Source organism: Eretmochelys imbricata, chromosome 3 (genome assembly GCF_965152235.1).
Source record: "Eretmochelys imbricata isolate rEreImb1 chromosome 3, rEreImb1.hap1, whole genome shotgun sequence".
Taxonomy (NCBI): Eukaryota; Metazoa; Chordata; order Testudines; family Cheloniidae; genus Eretmochelys; species Eretmochelys imbricata.
The window spans coordinates 152,561,440-152,580,961 of record NC_135574.1 but is presented as its reverse complement, the minus strand read 5'-3'; the positions used below and the strand labels follow the sequence as shown (position 1 = coordinate 152,580,961).

Here is a 19,522-nt window from a genome sequence, read left to right as displayed (position 1 = left end):
GTAAGTAGTAATGTCACAGGAGGTGATCTGTAGAGAAAAGTATTCTCACTGTACATACACATAAGTGTGCAAATGCACATACACACATACAGTAACCACACACACACACTTATGGTCTCTTGTAGGCAGTTTGTTAAAGAAGCAGACTTCGCTCTGCTTAGACACCAGATTTATCCATGTATATACTCTGCTTGTGAAGGCATCATGAATAAAACTTATTCTGCTTCTGGTGTCTACAGTTAACCTGGAAACAGATTCAGCCACATTCAAAGGCTGATGCCAAGCAGCGGATCTACTTGTGATTAGAACAGGAGTCTCGTACTTAACCATTTCCCCTTTTGTTCCCTTGCTGTGCTTGCCACACAACAACAAGGGTATTCCGTTCCCAGAGGCCTGGACCCAGCCCACACTCTCCTCTCCCCGTTCAGCAAATGTTGCTATTCAGCAGTTTTGCAGATTCCATTTCTGTTGATTGTTTGTCTGCCTCCCCTTGTCACACTGATGAAGCATGAGAGCAGAAAAGGATTAATTAAACTTTTAAAAACAAAAACAAAACCTCCCAAACCCTGAAGAAATTCCCTGGTGAGGAAGTGGGAAAGGTTACTCCATCAACTGGAATGAAAGCCTCTGTCTACATTTTAACTCTCTAATGCTCATTTTCTCTTTAAACACAGAGGGCTGTATGGTACCTTTATAAGGCAGTCCTGCCTTAGGGGTAGCGTGAAGGTGGTATCACCCAGCAGGAGCTCTGAGTTGCCTCGTGCAGACACAGTAGGTCAGATTCTCAGTTACCCTAAGGCCCCTCTGCGCCACTGCAGCAGCATAAATGGGCCTTAATAAGCGTGAAAATGGCTGTCTGAGAATACTTGCTTGCACCAGGGCCTCCTTGGCCTGGCATAGGGGGCCAAGCGTGAAGAGAGGGCACAGCCAGAGTGCACGGAGCTACAGCTGTTTGTTTCCCAGGGCTCATAGGATGCCATGAAAAGCAGAATGTAAATCAGAGCAGGCTGCTCTCATTTACATCAGGAACTGGGCAGGCTCTGTACGGCCCCCAGTACAGGGAGCCGTGGTGGTCACCTTTAACGCTTAACTTTGATCCTGTCTCCAACACAAGAGTGGAGCAATGGAAAACTGGGCCCATGAACTACAGGGGGAGCACGGTCCCCGAGTGACCATTAAAGAAGGTGCATCATCGGCAACCCTCTGCTCCCATCCAACACCAGTTGGTGTGGAGGCTGGTTTGGGGGTATGGAGCTTCACTCCTCCCAACTCACTGTCGCCCCCGGCAAAGGTAGTAGAAACTCTTGCTTCATCAGCTGCAGGAGACAGGTTTCACCTCAGGCCCCATCAATGTGCAGGGAGGGATGTTCTTCACTTTCACCTAAAAGATTGTTATTGGCTGTTGGACCTGATGAATCCAAGGTCTAATATGGATCACATGCCCTCACTGATGAAAGACCCAACGGCAAGCTGGATCATAGAGCTAGACCATGAACTAAACCATCAGAACCTTAAAGTGCACTGCTTGATGTGTTCACGAAGAAGCAGGGAGTCTTGGGTTTCAATTAAATGCTTTTGTTTAGCTATTACACCAGCAAGTAAATGGATATAACCAGCAACCATATTCAGTATCTTATTCAGTGCCCTGAACTCTGTGCCTCTTTAGCTTTCTTCCTCCTGCCTCTACATTCCCTGACAGATCCATGCAACGCCAACAAGATGACACTCTTCTCCATTCTTCACTTACATTTTATGTTAAAAAAATAAAATAATCAAATCTAACAAGCTTTCACAACTCTCCCACTTTTAGTATTAGTCTGAATATGAGGCTCTTCTTCTTTATTCGAAATTCCAAACTAGCTTCCAAACTAGAGCTAGACTGAATTTCAGCCTGATTGGGTATTCTTTTCTCCTCCTTAGAATTGAGAGTCTAGCTTAAAGTCCAAAGCAATTTCTGAGGTTAGCATATTGCTCATTTTTATAGAATGAGTCCAGCTTTCCCAACCCTGGTTGTCGGGCTGGCAACATAGCCAAGATCCTCCAACTTGGAAAAATCTGGTCTTTGTATCATCGTGTACTTGATCTGCATTTTGTTCCATTTGCTGTTTATACTCTTTATGGTGTTGTTGCACCTTGTTTTCAGTTATGCAATCTGGAGCTAGGGAAGCACATTTCCTGTAAGAGAAATAGTTTTGTAGGCATTTCACCTGAAGTTCTATGAATAGTTGAGCAGTACGCCCTTAGTATCTTTGTATGTATGGAAACGCTTGGTCGAAAAGGGACCTTGGTGGCTCTGGTTGGCTGTTAAAAGTCCAGTTGGCCACCCATAGTGGGGCAGGCAGGGTGCCTGTCCAGCTCCGCACGGCTCCCAGAAAGCTGCCGGCATCTCCCTCTGGCTCCTAGGCTTAGGGGTGGCCATGGGGGCTCTGCGCATTGCTCCACCACCCAGCGCTGGCTCCGCAGCTCCCATTCCCTGGGAACCTTAGCCAATGGGAGCTGTGGGGCAGCGTCTGCAGGCAGGGGCAGAGCACAGAGCCGCCTGGCCGTGCCTCTGCCTAGGAGACAGAGGGAGATGCCGGCAGCTTCCTGGGAGCTACCTGAAGTAAGTGCCACCCAGACCCCACACCCCACACTCCCTCCCATGCCCCAACCCCCGCCCCAGCCTGGAGCCTCCTCGTGCACCCCAAACCCCTCATCCGCAGCCCCACCCCAGAGCCTGGACCCCCTGGTGGAGTCCTCACCCCTCCCACACCCCAACCCCCTGCCCCAGCCTGGAGCTCCCTCCCACACTCCAAACCCCTTGGCACCAACCCCCAGCCTGGAGCCCCCTCCTGCACTCCAAACCTCTCATTTACAGCTCCACTCCAGAGCCCCACCCCCAGCCACAGCCCTCACCTCCTCTCGCACCCCAATCCCCTGGCCCAGCCCGGTGAAAATGAGCGAGGGAGTGAGGGTGGGAGGGAGGGGGAATGGAGTGACCAGGGGTGGGGCCTCAGAGAAGGCACAGGTTGGGGCAAGGGTGTTTGTTTTTCTGCAAATAGAAAGTTGGCAACCCTATTTATAGGCAGTGTTGTTATCGGTCCCAGGATATTAGAGAGACAAGGTGGGTGAGGTAATATCTTTTATTGAACCATCTTCTGTTGGTGAGAGAGACCAGCTTTGAGCTACACAGAGCTCTTCTTCAGGTTGAAGAACTCTGCATCGTTCGAAAGCTTGTCTCTGTCACCAACAAAAGTTGGTCCAATAAAACACATTATCTCACCCACATTAGTATCTTTGGCAACTATTTTCCAGCCCTTTCCCTCACTATTAGTGGCTTTGAAAGCTTGTTTCAAGTAAAGATGAAAACACTCTCTCTTTACATTACTCTTTGGAGAGTGCAGAGAAGCTCTTATGTGTTTGCTTCCACAGTCTGTAAAGAATCTTTCAATGAAATTACTCACAAACTGCTCTCCATTATCTGTAAGGACTTCAAAAGGATATCCATAATGTGCAAAATGACTTGCTCAACTTTCCTTCTAATGGTGGATGAGGAAATAGCTGTGACTGTGAATGCCTCAGGGTATCGAGACTAGTTGTCACTCAATAGACCAACCAGAGCTGGATCTAATTTTATCCACAGACCGAAAGGTATAGCTAAAGTTTGCAGTGACTGGTCATCATGTACAGGGTGGTTCTTTATCATTTCTGATCAGCTGTTCAACATCTGTGTCCATATTAGACCTCAAAACTAACTATGCAAAATGTGTTTAGTTTGAACAGCACCAGGGTGAATCTCATGAAGCAGTACTCTTTAATCTTAGAGATTGGAACCATGATTCAGTCTACTCTTAGTATAATGTCATCCAAGCTAGCCAGTTGATTTGAAACTCTGAAATAGAATGAGTTTCTCGAGTGTTGATTTGGCCATTTTCCCATCCATACAATTTGACAAAGCTCACTTAAGAGGTCATCTTGCCGAGAGGCAGTTCTTAGCTCTTCCACAGATAATGCTGAGAAATCTGCTATACACACCAAAACGATCTTTTGCACATTGTCTTCTGCCGTTGGGTCAGAGAAGGACCATGTAAGTACTTAGATATAGATATATATAGTCAGTATCTGGAAGTAGAGGACTTGACCAGCATTGGCTATGTTGTTTTTTCCTGCAATGCGTTCAGTATTGTGGCCCAGTGTGTAAAGCACCAAAGTTCAGGAGGGCTATATTCCTGGCTCTCCCATTGGCCTGCTGGGTGACCTTGGGCAAATCACTCCATGTCTGTGTCCCAGTGCCATGGTGTAAGGAATATGTCAGTGTCTTTGGGCTACTGGTGTGACTTTGTCAATTTACTGTAACCTTGTGAGAATAGCTGTTAATCTGTCTGAGACTTTTGAATAAAGGAACATATTCCTGGACAAGACTATTGAACTGGCCTTAGGTGTTTAATTCACCTTATCTCCCCCCTACAGTATGTGTAAATCAAAGCTGCTTTTCTGACCTAACAGGGCTTCAATATTCCCTTCAATAATATATATTACCTGCCCCCATACTATGTTTTCTAACTAGTCTGTGCTTTAAAATATATTCTCAAAGAAGAACAGAGTCTCAGATTTCAATGAAATGCTTTATTTAACTATTAGACCTCAGAGTAAAAGGATGAAACTGTATTTAGGCACTTACTCAGAGAATACCCAAATTCGATATGTCTTTGTAAGAACAGCCCTCCTGGGTCAGACCAACCCAGATCTAGCCCAGTATTCTGTCTTTCGACAGTGGCCAGTACTAGATGCTTCAAAGGGAATTAATAGAACAGGGCAATTATCAGGTGATCCATCTCCTGTTGTCCAGTCGCAGCTTCTGGCAGTCAGAGGATAGGGACACATGGGGAATGGGGTTGTGTCTCTGACCATCTTCACTGGTTGCCATTGATGGACCAGTCCTCCATGAACATATCTAATTTTTTTAACCCAGTTATACTTTTGCTTTCACAGCATCCCCTGGCAACAAGTTTCACAGGTTGGCTGTGAGTTGTGTGAAGAAGTACTTCCTTATCTTTGTTTTAAACCTGCTGCCTGTTAATTTAATTGGGTGACACCTGGTTCATGTATTGTGTGAAGGGGTAAATAATGTCTTGCCTATTCACTTTTTCTGCATCATTCATGATAATAGACCTCTATTTTATCCCCCCTTAGTCATCTCTTTTCTAAGATGAAAAGTCCCAGTTTTTTAAATCTCTCTTCATATGTTCCATTTTGTGAGTCATTTTTGTTGCCCTCTCTGTACATTTTCCAATTCTAATATATTTTTTGAGATGGGGTGACTAAAACTGCACATGGTATTCAAGTATCCTAATGGTTCCTAACATTCTTTTAGCTTTCTTGACTGCCACTGCCCACTGAGCAGATGTTTTCAGAGAACTATCCAGGATTACTCCAAAATCTCTTCCTTGTGCAGTAACAGCTAGTGTAGACCCCATCATTTTATATGTATAGTTGGAATTATTTTTTCCAATGTGCATTACATTGCATTTATCAACACTGAATTTCATCTGCCATTTTGTTGCCCAGTCATCCAGTTTTGTTAGATCCCTTTGTAATGCTACACAGTCAACTTTGGACTTACCTATATTAAGTAATTTTGTATCATCTGCAAACTTTGTCACCTCACTGTTTACCTACTTTTCCAGATCATTGATGAATATGTTGAACAGCACAGGTCCCCATACAGATCCTTGGGGGACCCTGCTATTTACCTCTTTCCATTGTGAAAACTGACCATTTATTACTACCTTTTGTTTCCTATCTTTTAACAGTTTACTGATCCACGAGAGGACCTTCTCTCTTATCCCATAACTGCTTATTTTTCTTACAAGCCTTTGGTGAGCCTTGTCAAAGAATTTCTGAAAGTCCAAGTACATTTTATATCAGCTGGATCACCCTTGTCCACATGCTTGTTGACATCCCCAAAGAATTCTAATAGATTTGTCAGCGATGATTTCCCTTTACTAAAGCCATGTTGACTCTTCCCCAAAATATCATGTTCATCTATGTGCCTGATAATTTTGTACTTTATGATAATTTCAACCAATTTGCCTAGTAGTGAAGTTAGGCTTACTGGCTTGTAATTGCCTGGTTTGCCTCTTGAGACTTTTTTTTTTTTAAATGTTGTTACATTAGGCACATCGGGCACAGTGGCTGATTTGAATGCTAGGTTACATACCTACAGGTCCCTTCCTCCTAGTGGTCTGCTCTTGCCCTTTTGATAAATAACCATTTCACTCATGAGTTAAGGGAGACGGCTAGTCTGAGTGTGCAAGAGAAATCCTTTCCAAAATGAATTCAGCTGGCCTCAGCAAAAGTTCCCTAATGTCACAGGATGCATGTTTAGCCTATGGACTATGGCTCATAGACTTCACAGGGTAATTGAGGGCTTCAGCACAAGTCCCATATTGTGTGTATATGACAGTATATACAGCTGTGTAAGAAGTAAAACATGCACAGCCTTAATATTTGTCTAGCCTTGAATCTTCCTTAGTAGATCAATTAAAACTATTTGTTGAGTTCAATAGCAATGAATAAAAACCTGGTCAGTTTTATCCTCACACTGTGGCTACAGGAAAAGGAGCAGCTACTGGCCTCCTTTTAGGACTCTGCAGGCTAATTTATCTTCCAGACCATGCAGAAGTCATTCTCGTACCTGTAGCTTACCCGCGTCTGACAACAAAATCTAAATGCTTTGCCAGTATCTTTAATGTAAACACCTTGGGTCATTACTAGCCACTCAACTAACCTCCCTGCCTGAGTGGAGCATTCTTAGATGAACTGCTTGGTGTGTATCTACTCTGCTGTCCTCTACTGGATGGAATCAGAACTGCTCAATTCTGTGTCAGAGCACCTATGCTGCTCACAGATAGTGGAGATTCTCCTTTAGTTCAAGTAGCATGAGATGGTACTATTGAAATGGGAGGACCCAAGTTTTTTCCCCATGCTGCTTTGAAGTTCAGTATGTGTAAGGTTTGTGGTGTAGTAACAGCCATGAAGTTCCTAGGCAGGGATGAGTTTGCTACATCTCCTGTTCCAGAAAGCTTATTTTTTCGTGGGAGCATTACAGGAGAACCTCAAAAAGGTCAGAATTACAGGTTAATTCACACAGCATACAAATAGTCAGCTATTTATTCAGACATCTCCAAGTCAATTTGGTTTGCTAAGTGAGGCTGGAGGAGATCCTGAGGTCAGTCTGTTCTGTGAGACTTCTGGTAATTCTGCTTCAAGTTGGACAGGGCAGACCCTGGTATGTTCATACTTCCACGTAGGAACACTGGAATTGCTATACTGGATAAGATCAGGGCTGCAGCTAACCTAGCATCTCATCTCCAACAGTGGCCAGCGCCAGGTGTGTCAGGGGAACGTACAAGAAGCTCGATTTTCATTCAAAACCAGGAAGTTCAGAGAAGCTTGGAATGACTAGGTTGTGTGGTAGAAGCTTGGGCCCATCTCTGTAATGGGCCTGAACCAGAACCCAAACTTGGGGAAGGGTCACATCAAGGAGCTGAACACCATTCCCCAGACTTATGTTTATTCAAGCTGTTACATAGTGAGTTTTGTGGCTCTCCATTCAGTCAGAAGTGGCTCTTCAGCACAGCTGGCTTGTGGATCCTTGCTCTAGGCAATAGTCTGAAGAAAATTCTAATGGAAAAAATGTATCATAGAACAAAGGAACCCAGAGATGGAAGGAACTCATCAGACCCTGTTCCCCAGCCCGTGCAGGATTGTTCCCTAGAGGCCTAGGTTATGTTCTCCAAGTGCTTTGTCTATCCCCTTTTAAATGTCTTTTACTCCTTCCATTAGAACACTATCCAACAGCCTAATAGAGCTAACCGTTAATTAATGTTCCCTAAAATACAGTATCAGATATGCTTTTCTTCTTCCCTGTAGCTCAGGGGGGTGTATCTTTCTGGTTCATTATTTCACACCAGGCTTATAACTTGCCTTTGACTATTTCCTCTCTCCCCCCACCCCCGCCCTGCCTTTTACCAAGTGAGCAAAAGAGAGCATAATCAAATTAGGAAATAGTAATGAGGTGACATGTACCGTGGGGCTCATCTAGCATGCCATCAGCTAGGCCCTTTCCACTGCACTGTTTCAGCTCTCTGCCTTGCTACTTGTCTCATATTTGTACACAGAGCTGCTTCACCTGCACTAATTGGTGTTCACCTGTGTATTGATCAGGTTCTGTGGCCTTGATCATAATTCAGCTGTCTGTTGATGTTTCCATCATTTTGAGTGTTGCCATTCACATGAATGCTTTTACCCCACTGATTGCTATACTTATGTCTGTATGGCTTTCTGCAGCTTCCCACTGCTTTGACTGTACCATGTTTTCCACTTGAATCACCTTCTTTGCTTCACCCTCTTTCATCTTCACTCACCTCACCCACTCCTCCTTCAGGTTCTTCTCACTCTACCTGTCCTCAATTTCCTACCTCTGCCTGCCAATGCAAGGTCTGTGCACCACTGAAGTTCTAAAGGACTTAAAGGCCTTGTGCTGGCCCTCTGTGCAAAGGTGAATTTCATTCTCTACCCTCCCACTACCTCAGCCTAATCTCTATTAATCCAGTCTTTTTCCACACACCCCCCCCCCACCCCACCACATCCTTTATTCCGCTCATATTTTCTTCTTGAACTGGTCCCCTTTTAGATCAGTCTGACTTTAATCCTGCCCAAATTCATCCTGGGAACTCCATCTGCAATGATGCACCCCACCCTGCTTATACCCTCTTCAATACTCCCAAGTAGAGTTTGCTGATTTTTTCCCTACCAAAAATAGGGCTTTGCCAAAACTGATTTTTTTCATGGGAAACTGTTATTTAACTTCTTTCTTTCTTTTTTCTTTCTTTTCTTCAGGAAAATGAAAATGGTCATTTCAGTTCAACTATGTTTTTGTTCCATTTCTCAAAAACAGACCAAATTATATTTTTTATTTTGGGCTGCCCCACTCCTTCTCTCCGTTATCTCTCTCCTCCAACTTCCCTTTCTCTTTCTCACCCGCCTCCTCCACACGCTTTGGAAGGGGAAGAAGAAAGGGGAGGAAAAGTGGGGGAAAAGAATGCGGGGGGGGAGGGCTGTGTGTAAAAACAATGAAGATGAGGAAGGGGAACAGGTGGTGCTATTATTGCTATTACACTAAATGATCTAATGTGTCATTTCCTCTCCAATTTCCATGGTAGGATATAAGATCTTAAGGGGAATCTTACTGAAATGCAGGGAGTGTACCTCTATCGCTAATACACACAAGAGTCACATAGGCTCTTAGTCACATATCAACAGGGCACTAAACTAGGACTCAAGAGATGGGCTATTCAAAAAGAGGTGTCTTTACAGCAAGAACTGGTAACGCTCTGAGACAAATATGTGTTTGGCCAAACTTTTAGCCTTCTTGCATTCATTAGCCTTTTGCCCTGACACAAGCCAACTTGCATTCCCTCAGCATTTGCCCTGGGAAATGTTGCACCTACGTTTGACAAAGATCTGATTAGTCATTAAATGCTTCTCCCTCTTAACATTCAGTTATACTCAGGGCTGGATGTTGGAGCTCAAGTTCTCTGATTACTGCAGCCAATTTCAGGGTAAGAATAGTTGGTATCTTATCCCTAGCAAGACGGAAAGTTGGAATTAAATAACCTACTCAACGAGTCTGGTCTATCTTCTGCCTAATCCATCTACTCCACACACACATCAGCTGGAATGTTAACCCCTAAGTTCCCCACAGGTACTCTCTAATGCTTGAAAACAAGGGATGGGGACATTTGTATATGATGTCATAATAATAATACATAGCTCTTCTATATAGTGGTTTTTATCTGTAGATCTCAAAGTGCTTTATGAACGTCAGCATCATTATCCCCATTTTACAGAAGGGAAAACTGAGGCACAGACAGCTGAAGAGACTTGACCAAGGTCACCAAGTAGGCCAGTGACAGAGTAGGATCTAGAACACAGCTCTTCTGAGTCCCAGTTCAGTGCTCCATCCAAAAGGCCATGTGCCTCTCCACACTTGTTCCTGCGAGCCAGGAATGAAAGGGAGGTCCACAGCAGCCCTGGGACTTAACCGTTGCTGCTGGCTTTTCAAAGTCTTTTATTTCCTAATTTGTTTAAATGAAGCCGGGGGCCTAGCTCAGATATCACAAAAGCAGTCGGCGCTATGCTGTGGCTACAAGATTGCCTGGTATGTACTCAGCGGGGAAGTGTGCTGGGGGCAAGTCAGGGCTGAACTCAAAAAGGGGAGCTGAGATGCCGTTTTGTTTTGTTATGATCCATTCATTTTAGTGCTCATGTGAAATAAGAGGCAGGCATAATCCATACGGGAGCCATGCATACTTTCCTCTTCCCCTCAAAGTTCTACCAATGCACTTCAATCTTCCCCTGTAGCACCTCTGAAAGTCCATTTCTGGCTACCATAAAGCTCTTCCAATGTGCCTCAGTCTTCACCTGTAAAACCTCCTGTGATTCCAGTCTTTTACAATCCCAAAGTTGAGACTTGCAAACTCATTTCATTTTGGAAAGACAGCATTTCCAAATGGGTAGCAAGCAGACTCCTATGTGGGAGAATCTCCTAATTTCCTGGGACATGTTTAATCTCTAGTGAGACACTTTAGTAATAACCTTAAGTATCCATTATCTGAATCCTTGCATCAACATGATGGAGTTATTTCTCTGCTCTTTCTATCCAGAGGGAAAAGGGCAAGGGAAGAAATATAGAAATGACTTGGTCAGAGGAGGTGTTTTGCGGTGTGTGGCTCATATCCAAGAGTTGGCAGGAAATGGGTTAATGCAAATAATTTCCAAACTTGTGCTTGTTATAATTAGGTTGCCAGTGGACCCCTATAAGATGGATTGTCTAGCCAGGAATGAGGTAAGGTTGGTTTTGGATTATTCAATGTGAAAGAGACTGTTTGAACTGTTAGTGTAGTGGAAAATATTTGCCTTCCCCAGAGTATTTATTTCCAGATTTTTAAAGGCTTCGACTTCTTTAACTGAAAAGGAAATGCATAGTAGCAAACTTAGCTTAAAATTAATAGTTTTTTGCCAGTTTATTTCCTTATATGATTGTTGGCTTTTTCTGAAATGGGGCCAAAGCAGAGTTCAGGAGCTCTGCAGGGTCCTCCAGACCTCTTCTGTGAAGTGGATCTCAGGAGCTCTGCAAGATCTGTAACTCCTTCTAGCTCACCCAGTCCTGCAGAGTTTAGGAGCACTAAATGATGCCCAGCTTTCCTCCAACTCCCCCAGACACCATTGCATGTGGTACTGAAGAACTCCACTGACTCCCTCAACTATTCCTTATGAAGCAGAGTTATGGCTACACTTACGGTGGCATGTAACAAACAGGTATTACATGTGTAGTTACACGTAGTAGTGAAAGGTTATGGCAGTGGGGAAAAGCTCCAGCTGCTGCTTGGGCGTGCCGCGGACTGGGTAGGATAAACACTGTGGGGGTTCAGGCATGAACAGCACTTAACTTGCCTAAGCCACATCTCACCATCTCCATCGCTGTTTGTACCTGTGCTAACTGAGCATGCATCTACACGCTCTCGTGAGTGTACATATAGCCAAAATTGATGTTTATATTCTCTCTAAACCGCCAGAGAGTAGCTGATCAGCAGGGTCATCCCAAGGCCTATGCACCATTTAATTATCCCACTTAAACCCTCAAAATGGGGTTTAAACAGTGTGCCCTTGTTGCCAAGAAGGCTAACAGCATTTTGGGTTGTGTAAGTAGGAGCATTGCCAGCAGATCGAGGGACGTGATCATTCCCCTCTATTCGGCCTCATCTGGAGTACTGTGTCCAGTTTGGGGTCCCATGCTGCAAGAAAGATGTGGAAAAATTGGAGAGTCCAGCGGAGGGCAACAACGATTAGGGGGCTGGAGCACATGACTTATGAGAAGAGGCTGAGGGAACTGGAATTATTTAGTCTGCAGAAGAGAAGAATGAGGGGGGATTTGATAGCTGCTTTCAACTACCTGAAAGGGGGTTCCAAAGAGGATGGATCCAGGCTGTTCTCACTGGTAGCAGATGACAGAACAAGGAGTAATGGTCTCAAGTTGCAGTGGGGGAGGTTTAGGTTGGATATTAAGAAAAACTTTTTCACTAGGAGGGTGGTGAAGCACTGGAATGTGTTACCTAGGGACGTGGTGGAATCTCCTTCCTTAGAGGTTTTTAAGGTCAGGCTTGACAAAGCCCTGACTGGGATGATTTAGTTGGGGATTGGTCCTGCTTTGAATAGGGGGTTGGACTAGATGATCTCCTGAGGTCCCTTCCAACCCTGATATTCTATGATTCTATGAAATGGTATATAAGTCTTAGAGTAACAGACGTGTTAGTCTGTATTCGCAAAAAGAAAAGGAGGACTTGTGGCACCTTAGAGACTAACCAATTTATTTGAGCATAAGCTTTTGTGAGCTATAGCTCACTTCATCGGATGCATACTGTGGAAAGTATAGATCTTTTTATACACACAAAGCATGAAAAAATGGGTGTTTACCACTACAAAAGGTTTTCTCTCCCCCCACCCCACTCTCCTGCTGGTAATAGCTTATCTAAAGTGATCACTCTCCTTACAATGTGTATGATAATCAAGGTGGGCCATTTCCAGCACAAATCCAGGGTACCCACCTTGATTACCATACACATTGTAAGGAGAGTGATCACTTTAGATAAGCTATTACCAGCAGGAGAGTGGGGTGGGGGGAGAGAAAACCTTTTGTAGTGGTAAACACCCATTTTTTCATGCTTTGTGTGTATAAAAAGATCTATACTTTCCACAGTATGCATCCGATGAAGTGAGCTATAGCTCACGAAAGCTTAAGCTCAAATAAATTGGTTGGTCTCTAAGGTGCCACAAGTCCTCCTTTTCTTTATATAAGTCTTGTATTTGTCAGGTGCACACACAGGTGAATTTCATCTAAAGGGACCGTAATCATTACAGTTACATATAACAAGCATTAACGGTATTACTCATTTATAACCTATTTTATTCAAATATGGACCAGACAAGAATTTTGATGGAGATTTAATGATGTGGAATGTTTGAAGGGGCAGCAGTTAGCTATTTAACCTAGAGGGGCAAAAAGAAACATGAGAAACTAATCAAAATGTCAATGCAGGGCAATTTGTTAATGACCTGGAACTCAAATGCAGTTTAGTTAAGTTTCTTCAAACTTTCCAGAAAAAAATCATGGCCTTCGGGGGAAATCTAGTATTGTTTAAGTCCAATCAATTTTGCTAGCACAGCTGTAGCTGCGTAAAGGCTAATAATAGGCTTATAATGGAACCTGGTTGGAACCTTACTTATGGAAAGGTGATCATCTTTCCATAATACATGTAAAGCCAAGGATTACGTATGGTTATATAAATGTACTTCAGAGGTCCTGCCCTGCATGACATTCAAATGAATATTACTGTAATAGAAGAGCTCAGCATGGAAATAAGTAGTAGGTTCAAGCACTGTAGGGGTTAAGCAACTAAACTCAGAACCAGGTCTCTTGCATCTGAAGAGGATGATCTTGTTTTCATGAAGTTACCCAATCTTTAAAGTATTTCTTGATACTCTGTTTGAAATAATCCTCCATCCCCCAAACTTATTACTAGTCTGCTGTGATTGATGGCAGCACTTAAGAGTCCCCATACCTAAAATCAATGTAGACACGTTTTCACTCTGGGATATTGATGACCCTTTGATTATCCACAACACGGGTAGCTGTGAGATGCCACTTCAATCTTTACTTTTCTCCATCACATGGAGGAGTCTTTCACAGCTGCTCTGCACTTCGAGTACTGTTAATCACCGAACGCCGCACTCAGTGGTAGGGAATTAGTGCAGACCCAAAAGGGCTCTTTAAAACCACAGCTGGGCAGAATCCTTAGGGCTATGTTCGGGCGACTAGTGGGCTACGGTTTGGTTCAGACAGCAAGGTTTCATTGGAGGAGCTGAAGTCAATGCAATGCAAACATTGACTGATTTCAGAAATCAGACTTATCAAAATGTCTTTGCAAGCTGAGGAGGAAATCTCATGAGACCAGGCTTACTTATGAGATTTGTACTATGTCCCTGCTTCCACATAGGCCAGAAAGTGTGGGAGTGAGGGGTGTGAATACTTCAGAGAAGCACATTAATCACTGACACAGACGGACAGACACAGTATTAGCCAGCAAGAGTAACTAGCCAACATGAATGTACATGTGCAAACTGGGCTACTTAGCAGAGGGCTCCAATGGTAAAATCTGAACCAATGAAATCTCCCATTTCTTGCTGTGCTTTTTTTCACTACTATTGTTCATAGAGTGGTTGGCAATCTGGAAAACAGAAGATGCTATGATCTCTGCCCCAGTGACTAAATTATGGCTATCCCAGGCAGGGGTGTGGAACATGCATTGAAGAGGAACATTGCCCAAGTTTAGGGTGACCAGATGTCCCGATTTTGGGGTCTTTTTCTTATATAGGCTCCTATTATCCCCCACTCCCAGTCCTGATTTTTCACATTTGCTGTGTAGTCATCCTACCCAAGTTGTGGTGGCTGGAAGTATAATGCCTCTAGAACCATTGGGGGGAAGCGCAATCAAAAGTGGCTCTAGATTGAACATTTGACTGTCATTGAACTTTCTAGAGATGGCAGGTACAGCGCTCCTGCCTCACTACTGAATGTACCTGAGGTGCTCCTGTGTATCCTGCCTGTGTCTGTGCAGAACACATCTGCTCTGATATTAAATGTACCAGGCATGTCTAGGTAGAAAGTCAAAGGCACCTGCTGGGTGGCTCAATTTTCCAGGCATCTCTGGGCGATACGTACTTTGCCTACAGAGTGCTCTAAAAACAATGAACCAGATCCTCAGCTGTGGCCAAACTGCAGAGACCCAAGTTGTGACACGCATGCACACACATGCAAAAGTAGCTTAATACTCACCTTTACACTGCTCTGATACTGCTGCTTCTCTGTGCAGGCTGGTGCCCCTGCATTGCGATAGAACAGCATATGGGCGGCTCTAATTTGTGCTGACTGCAATGGCTATGCAAGGCCAAAATACACCTGAAGATTGGCATGGTTTAGGGGCATGACAACTACACCACCTTTCTTCTGGCCATGCCGTTTTCCCTGCTACCCTGGCAACAGATGATTGAGTGGCGTACGTGTCTGTGTATCTGCTCCACTGCTGGAAGATCACTTGTACATTGAAATGATCCTCCCTGACATGGTTACACTGGCTTTAGAGACAGGTTACACTGGCAGTGTAGTGCAAAGCAGCCATACTGCACCTGAGATTCTGGTCCCGTATGTCCAGGAAGAACACACCTCTTTGAACTCCTATATAAACAGCCAGGCTCAGGCATTATCCACATGCCATGCTGGTGATTATCACATGTATGTCTGGTTGAACACATCTACTTTTACTTAATGTTCCAGGAATACTCTGCAGATACCATTGTCATCAATGGAATGCTAGTGGGGCATGACCGCACAGCACGAGTGAAGGAATGCCACCAGGGAAAGAGTTGTGTGTGAATTTCTCAATCATTTTGTATTTTAACCTTGTCGTATGTGACCAAATGCTAGAGATTTGGGGGGAGGAGAGTCACATAAAGATTGTTACTCCAAGTAATGAGGTGCCTTGCTGCCATCAGCTGTCTCTGTTGAATATCAGCTACAAAGTAAATACCTTACATATAATTGTTCCTGTTGTTTGCCAGTATGGTAACAGTATGGTAAATTTGCTGAAGCTGCAGAACAAAGGGGAGAGGGATGCAGCAGGCAAAGACTTCCTATCTATATCTGAGTCTTCTGAAGGTCTTAGCTTTGATCCAGAGTCATACAATATGACAGTATATCAATACATAACTGTCAGCAACAAACCTCAGCCAGCAGTTTTTGAGGTCTCTGGCTCCATAGTTTTATATTTCAAATCTCAGGTTACTATGGGTGAAATCCTGAAATTCTTACTCAATTTCCACTCAGTCCTTATTCAGGCAAAAGTCAATAGGGATTTTGCCTGAACAAAGACTGCAAGATTTGAATGCCTGGACCTGATTCTCTTTTAGTCTAAAGCCACTTTAGAAACACTCTAGCAGTGTAAATGGGCCTTAGAGCGGGAGTAAGCTAGAGTGGCAATAAGTTGCCTGAGATATAAACGAGACTCAAGCTTATTATATTTAATTTGCCTTTTCCCCACTATTCTAAACCGTCAGGATGCTGTCTGAAGACAAGGATAAAAATGTCAAGGCTGCTTCTCAGTTACATGTAGAACACGTAAACTGGGTATGAGCCTGGTTCTCCACTGCCCTGCACTTCGTGCCATCATGTATACCAGTGTAACATGAATGTGGAGTGGCTGTAGGCAGAACACTACCCTTCTGATTTAATGGTGCTTTTACATCTACTTTGCGCCAGTATAAATGACTGCCCAAAATGCACAGCAACAGCTAATTAGACCCATTAGCAACCACCCATATTGCAAAGCCCATTCTCTTTTTCCATGCACAACTCCATATTTTGCAAACACAACTCAGGAATATCTTTCGTTTTTATAGCCTCTTCATTTGTTGTAAAGTTGGGACTGTTTGGTTTTGAATGGATTTACCAAAAAAGAGTTGCTCTTCTAATCCAATCTTACACCTTGCCACCACGCCTCTGCATTTATTGCCGATACTTCTTTTCCCACCCCATCTGAGAAAGGTGGTCACATGCAGAAATTTCCAGCAGATAAGATCTCTGCATTTCAAGGATCCATCCTTCATAGTGTAGGGAGAAGGAGAGAGATGGCTGTCTGCCACCTGTATGCATCAAAAGCACAGTCTGTTGTAGTTGGTATTGCAATGTAAACATCATCATATCACAATGTAAATTTCCCAACCCTCATGAAACAATGTCAAGACTGCTGGTCCTGAGCTCAGCAAATTGGAGGGTCATTTGGCAGACTCAGTCAGGGCTGGTTCATACAGGCTGAGGATTATGTTCCTTGAGCTGTTCACCCAGCCTTGGTTACACTATGTACACTCTGAGTTTGAATACAAACACTTTGGAAGGAACAGGCCAGCCTGGTTTTATTTACTCTTGTTCCCTTCTGTAACTACAGGAGAGATGGACCTGAAGAAAAACCTTAAGTCTGAGCACCCCTGACCTTTGAGGAAGTTTGGATCTAGGTCTGAACTTTACAGATTAGGCCCATCTCCACTTGTAATTGTGTATCTGTTTCCCATTAAACCTTAACTTATTTTTCTCTTTTTCTTAAAGGATGATCCCCGCTACAAACAAAGCCTTTGTGGTGAACAACCTTGTATCTGGAACGGGCTATGACCTCTGCGTCTTGGCCATGTGGGATGACACTGCCACAACACTCACAGCCACCAACGTCGTAGGGTGCGCCCAGTTCTTCACCAAAGAGGACTATCCTCAGTGCCAGTCCATGCACAGCCAGTTCCTGGGTGGGACGATGATCTTAGTCATTGGAGGCATCATTGTGGCAACTCTACTGGTGTTCATCGTCATACTCATGGTCCGGTATAAAGTTTGTAACAATTCCCAGGGGAAGATGGCCAATGTCAGCAATGTCTACTCACAGACTAATGGAGCTCAACCTGTTCAAAATGGGGTCCTGCCCCAAGTCAACCCTAAAGTGGTGGTAAGAAATGAACTCATGGAGTTTAACTGTGAGTCTGTACAGAGCAGCATCTCCTCCTCTTCTAGTTCAGTGAATAGCCGTGACTGTGATGACTATAGCCTTCAAAGTGAACAAGGCACATTGTCCAGTAAGTGGAGGCCTCCTTCTAGGTCAAAACATAACATTGATCGGCTAATGGGAGCTTTTGCCTCCCTGGAACTGAAGTGTCAGAAAAAGGAGGACACGGTAGACTCCAGAACTTCCACAGTGGCCCGCCACTCGGACAAAGAGCCACTTTTGGGTCAACAGGAGTCAAAATTCCGTAGTCTCCTCATGTTACCACTGGAGGGGAAAACTAAACGTAGCCATTCTTTTGACATGGGGGACTTTGCCACATCTCAATGTTGCACCTATCCAAAAAAGATAACAAACATTTGGACAAAGCGCAGCCTCTCGGTGAATGGCATGCTCTTGCAGTATGATGACAATGACTTAGCAGGGGCGAAAGGGACTTATGGGAGTTCAGAATGGGTAATGGAAAGCACAGTGTAAATAAGAGCTTCTCCCCCTCGCTTCTCCCTAATTACATCAAATGTAATAAAATTTGGTTTTGTTGAAAAGCCATGAAAATGAAAAGGGGTGGGGGGGACATGCTCAACGACGTTGGAGAAAAGAAAAAAAGAGAGAGAGAGAGAGAGATAAATAAACAAAATAAGATAACAAAAGAGGAAAAGGGTAATGAAATGCTAATAAGCACGTGTGGCCCCATTAATATCCGATCCCAACAAAACTGAGTGTGAACATTTCAAGGAATTTACCAGTCGTATTTAGCATTGCTTTCCAAAAGTCTCCTGGCCTCCCGGTGACCCGACAAACAAGATTAAACGAGGATTAAAGTGGGGTTAGCAGCACATACTTAATTCAAAGGGTTTGGGGGGTTTTTTCTTCCCTTTTGGTAGCCTGTGAAGTATATTCCCATGGATAGAAGACTGATGCAAGTATGTCACTGCCTGTAATTGCGCTTGTCATCACAGAACTACACTAAGGGCATCTGTGGGGACAGAACAGACCAATTTTTCAGCTTGATGTCTTGGTGTTATCAAAAACATATGGAGATTTCTCCCCTGCCCCCTGTTGTTGGGCTGAGGGGTTTTTGGTTTGGTTGGGTTGGTTTTTTGCAGGAAAAAGGGATGTTTCTTTTTTCCTTTTGGTTTGTAGTCTCTCATCAAATCCCTGTGATGAAACCAAGGATATGTACAAAGATTAAACTCTCGATGTACTGTATAACCCGCCTTCAACACCACCCTTTATGTCCCAGGAAAATGAAATCTAGGGGGCTAATAAATTTTAAAAATAATCATCTTTCTTCCATCTCCTTCATGGTCGCTGCTTGTCAAGGCAGATTGCAACAGCTATTCATATCAGTGGGGGGGAAATTCAAGATTTGATATAAAAGGCAAGAAAGAGGCGAAAACAAAAGCTGCTCGGGTGAACTCTCCCTATTATTAATACAAATTGCTGCTGACCAAGGTTATTCTGTCACTCTGTTCGACTGATAAAGAAAATGCAGACTTTAGCTCGTTTGCAACAGAAAGCTCTTTGTCCAGTCAGTCGCCACAACAGGGCGCGTCTGTATCAGTAGCATTGCAGGAAGTGCAGGTATCTGAGCATTTAAGGGGATTATAAGTGTAATGGGGATGTTCCTATTTAGCCACGGAAAACAAGTTAGAATCGGATGTCTCAGAATAGATGGTCTCCCAAGTGTCACCTGCATCTTGCCCTTCACCTACTCCCAGACCTCTGTCCCATCCCTTGCAAAGGTACTTGCTACCTGAGACCAATGGTTCTTCTTTATGGCTTGTAAACTGATTTTCAAGTTCCTTTTTGGGGAGCAT

At 43.9% G+C, this 19,522-nt stretch overlaps 1 protein-coding gene across 1 annotated transcript in view; it reads left to right on the top strand.

Annotated features, from left to right (window-relative positions):
• The window catches only part of LRFN2 (leucine rich repeat and fibronectin type III domain containing 2), a 58,231-nt gene extending 40,052 nt beyond the window's left edge, over positions 1–18,179 (top strand). The window contains exon 2 of the mRNA XM_077811913.1: positions 17,261–18,179. Within this exon, the coding sequence (XP_077668039.1) occupies positions 17,261–18,179 (919 nt within the window). The remainder of the gene's footprint in view (positions 1–17,260) is intronic.
• The last annotated feature ends 1,343 nt before the right edge of the window (positions 18,180–19,522 follow it).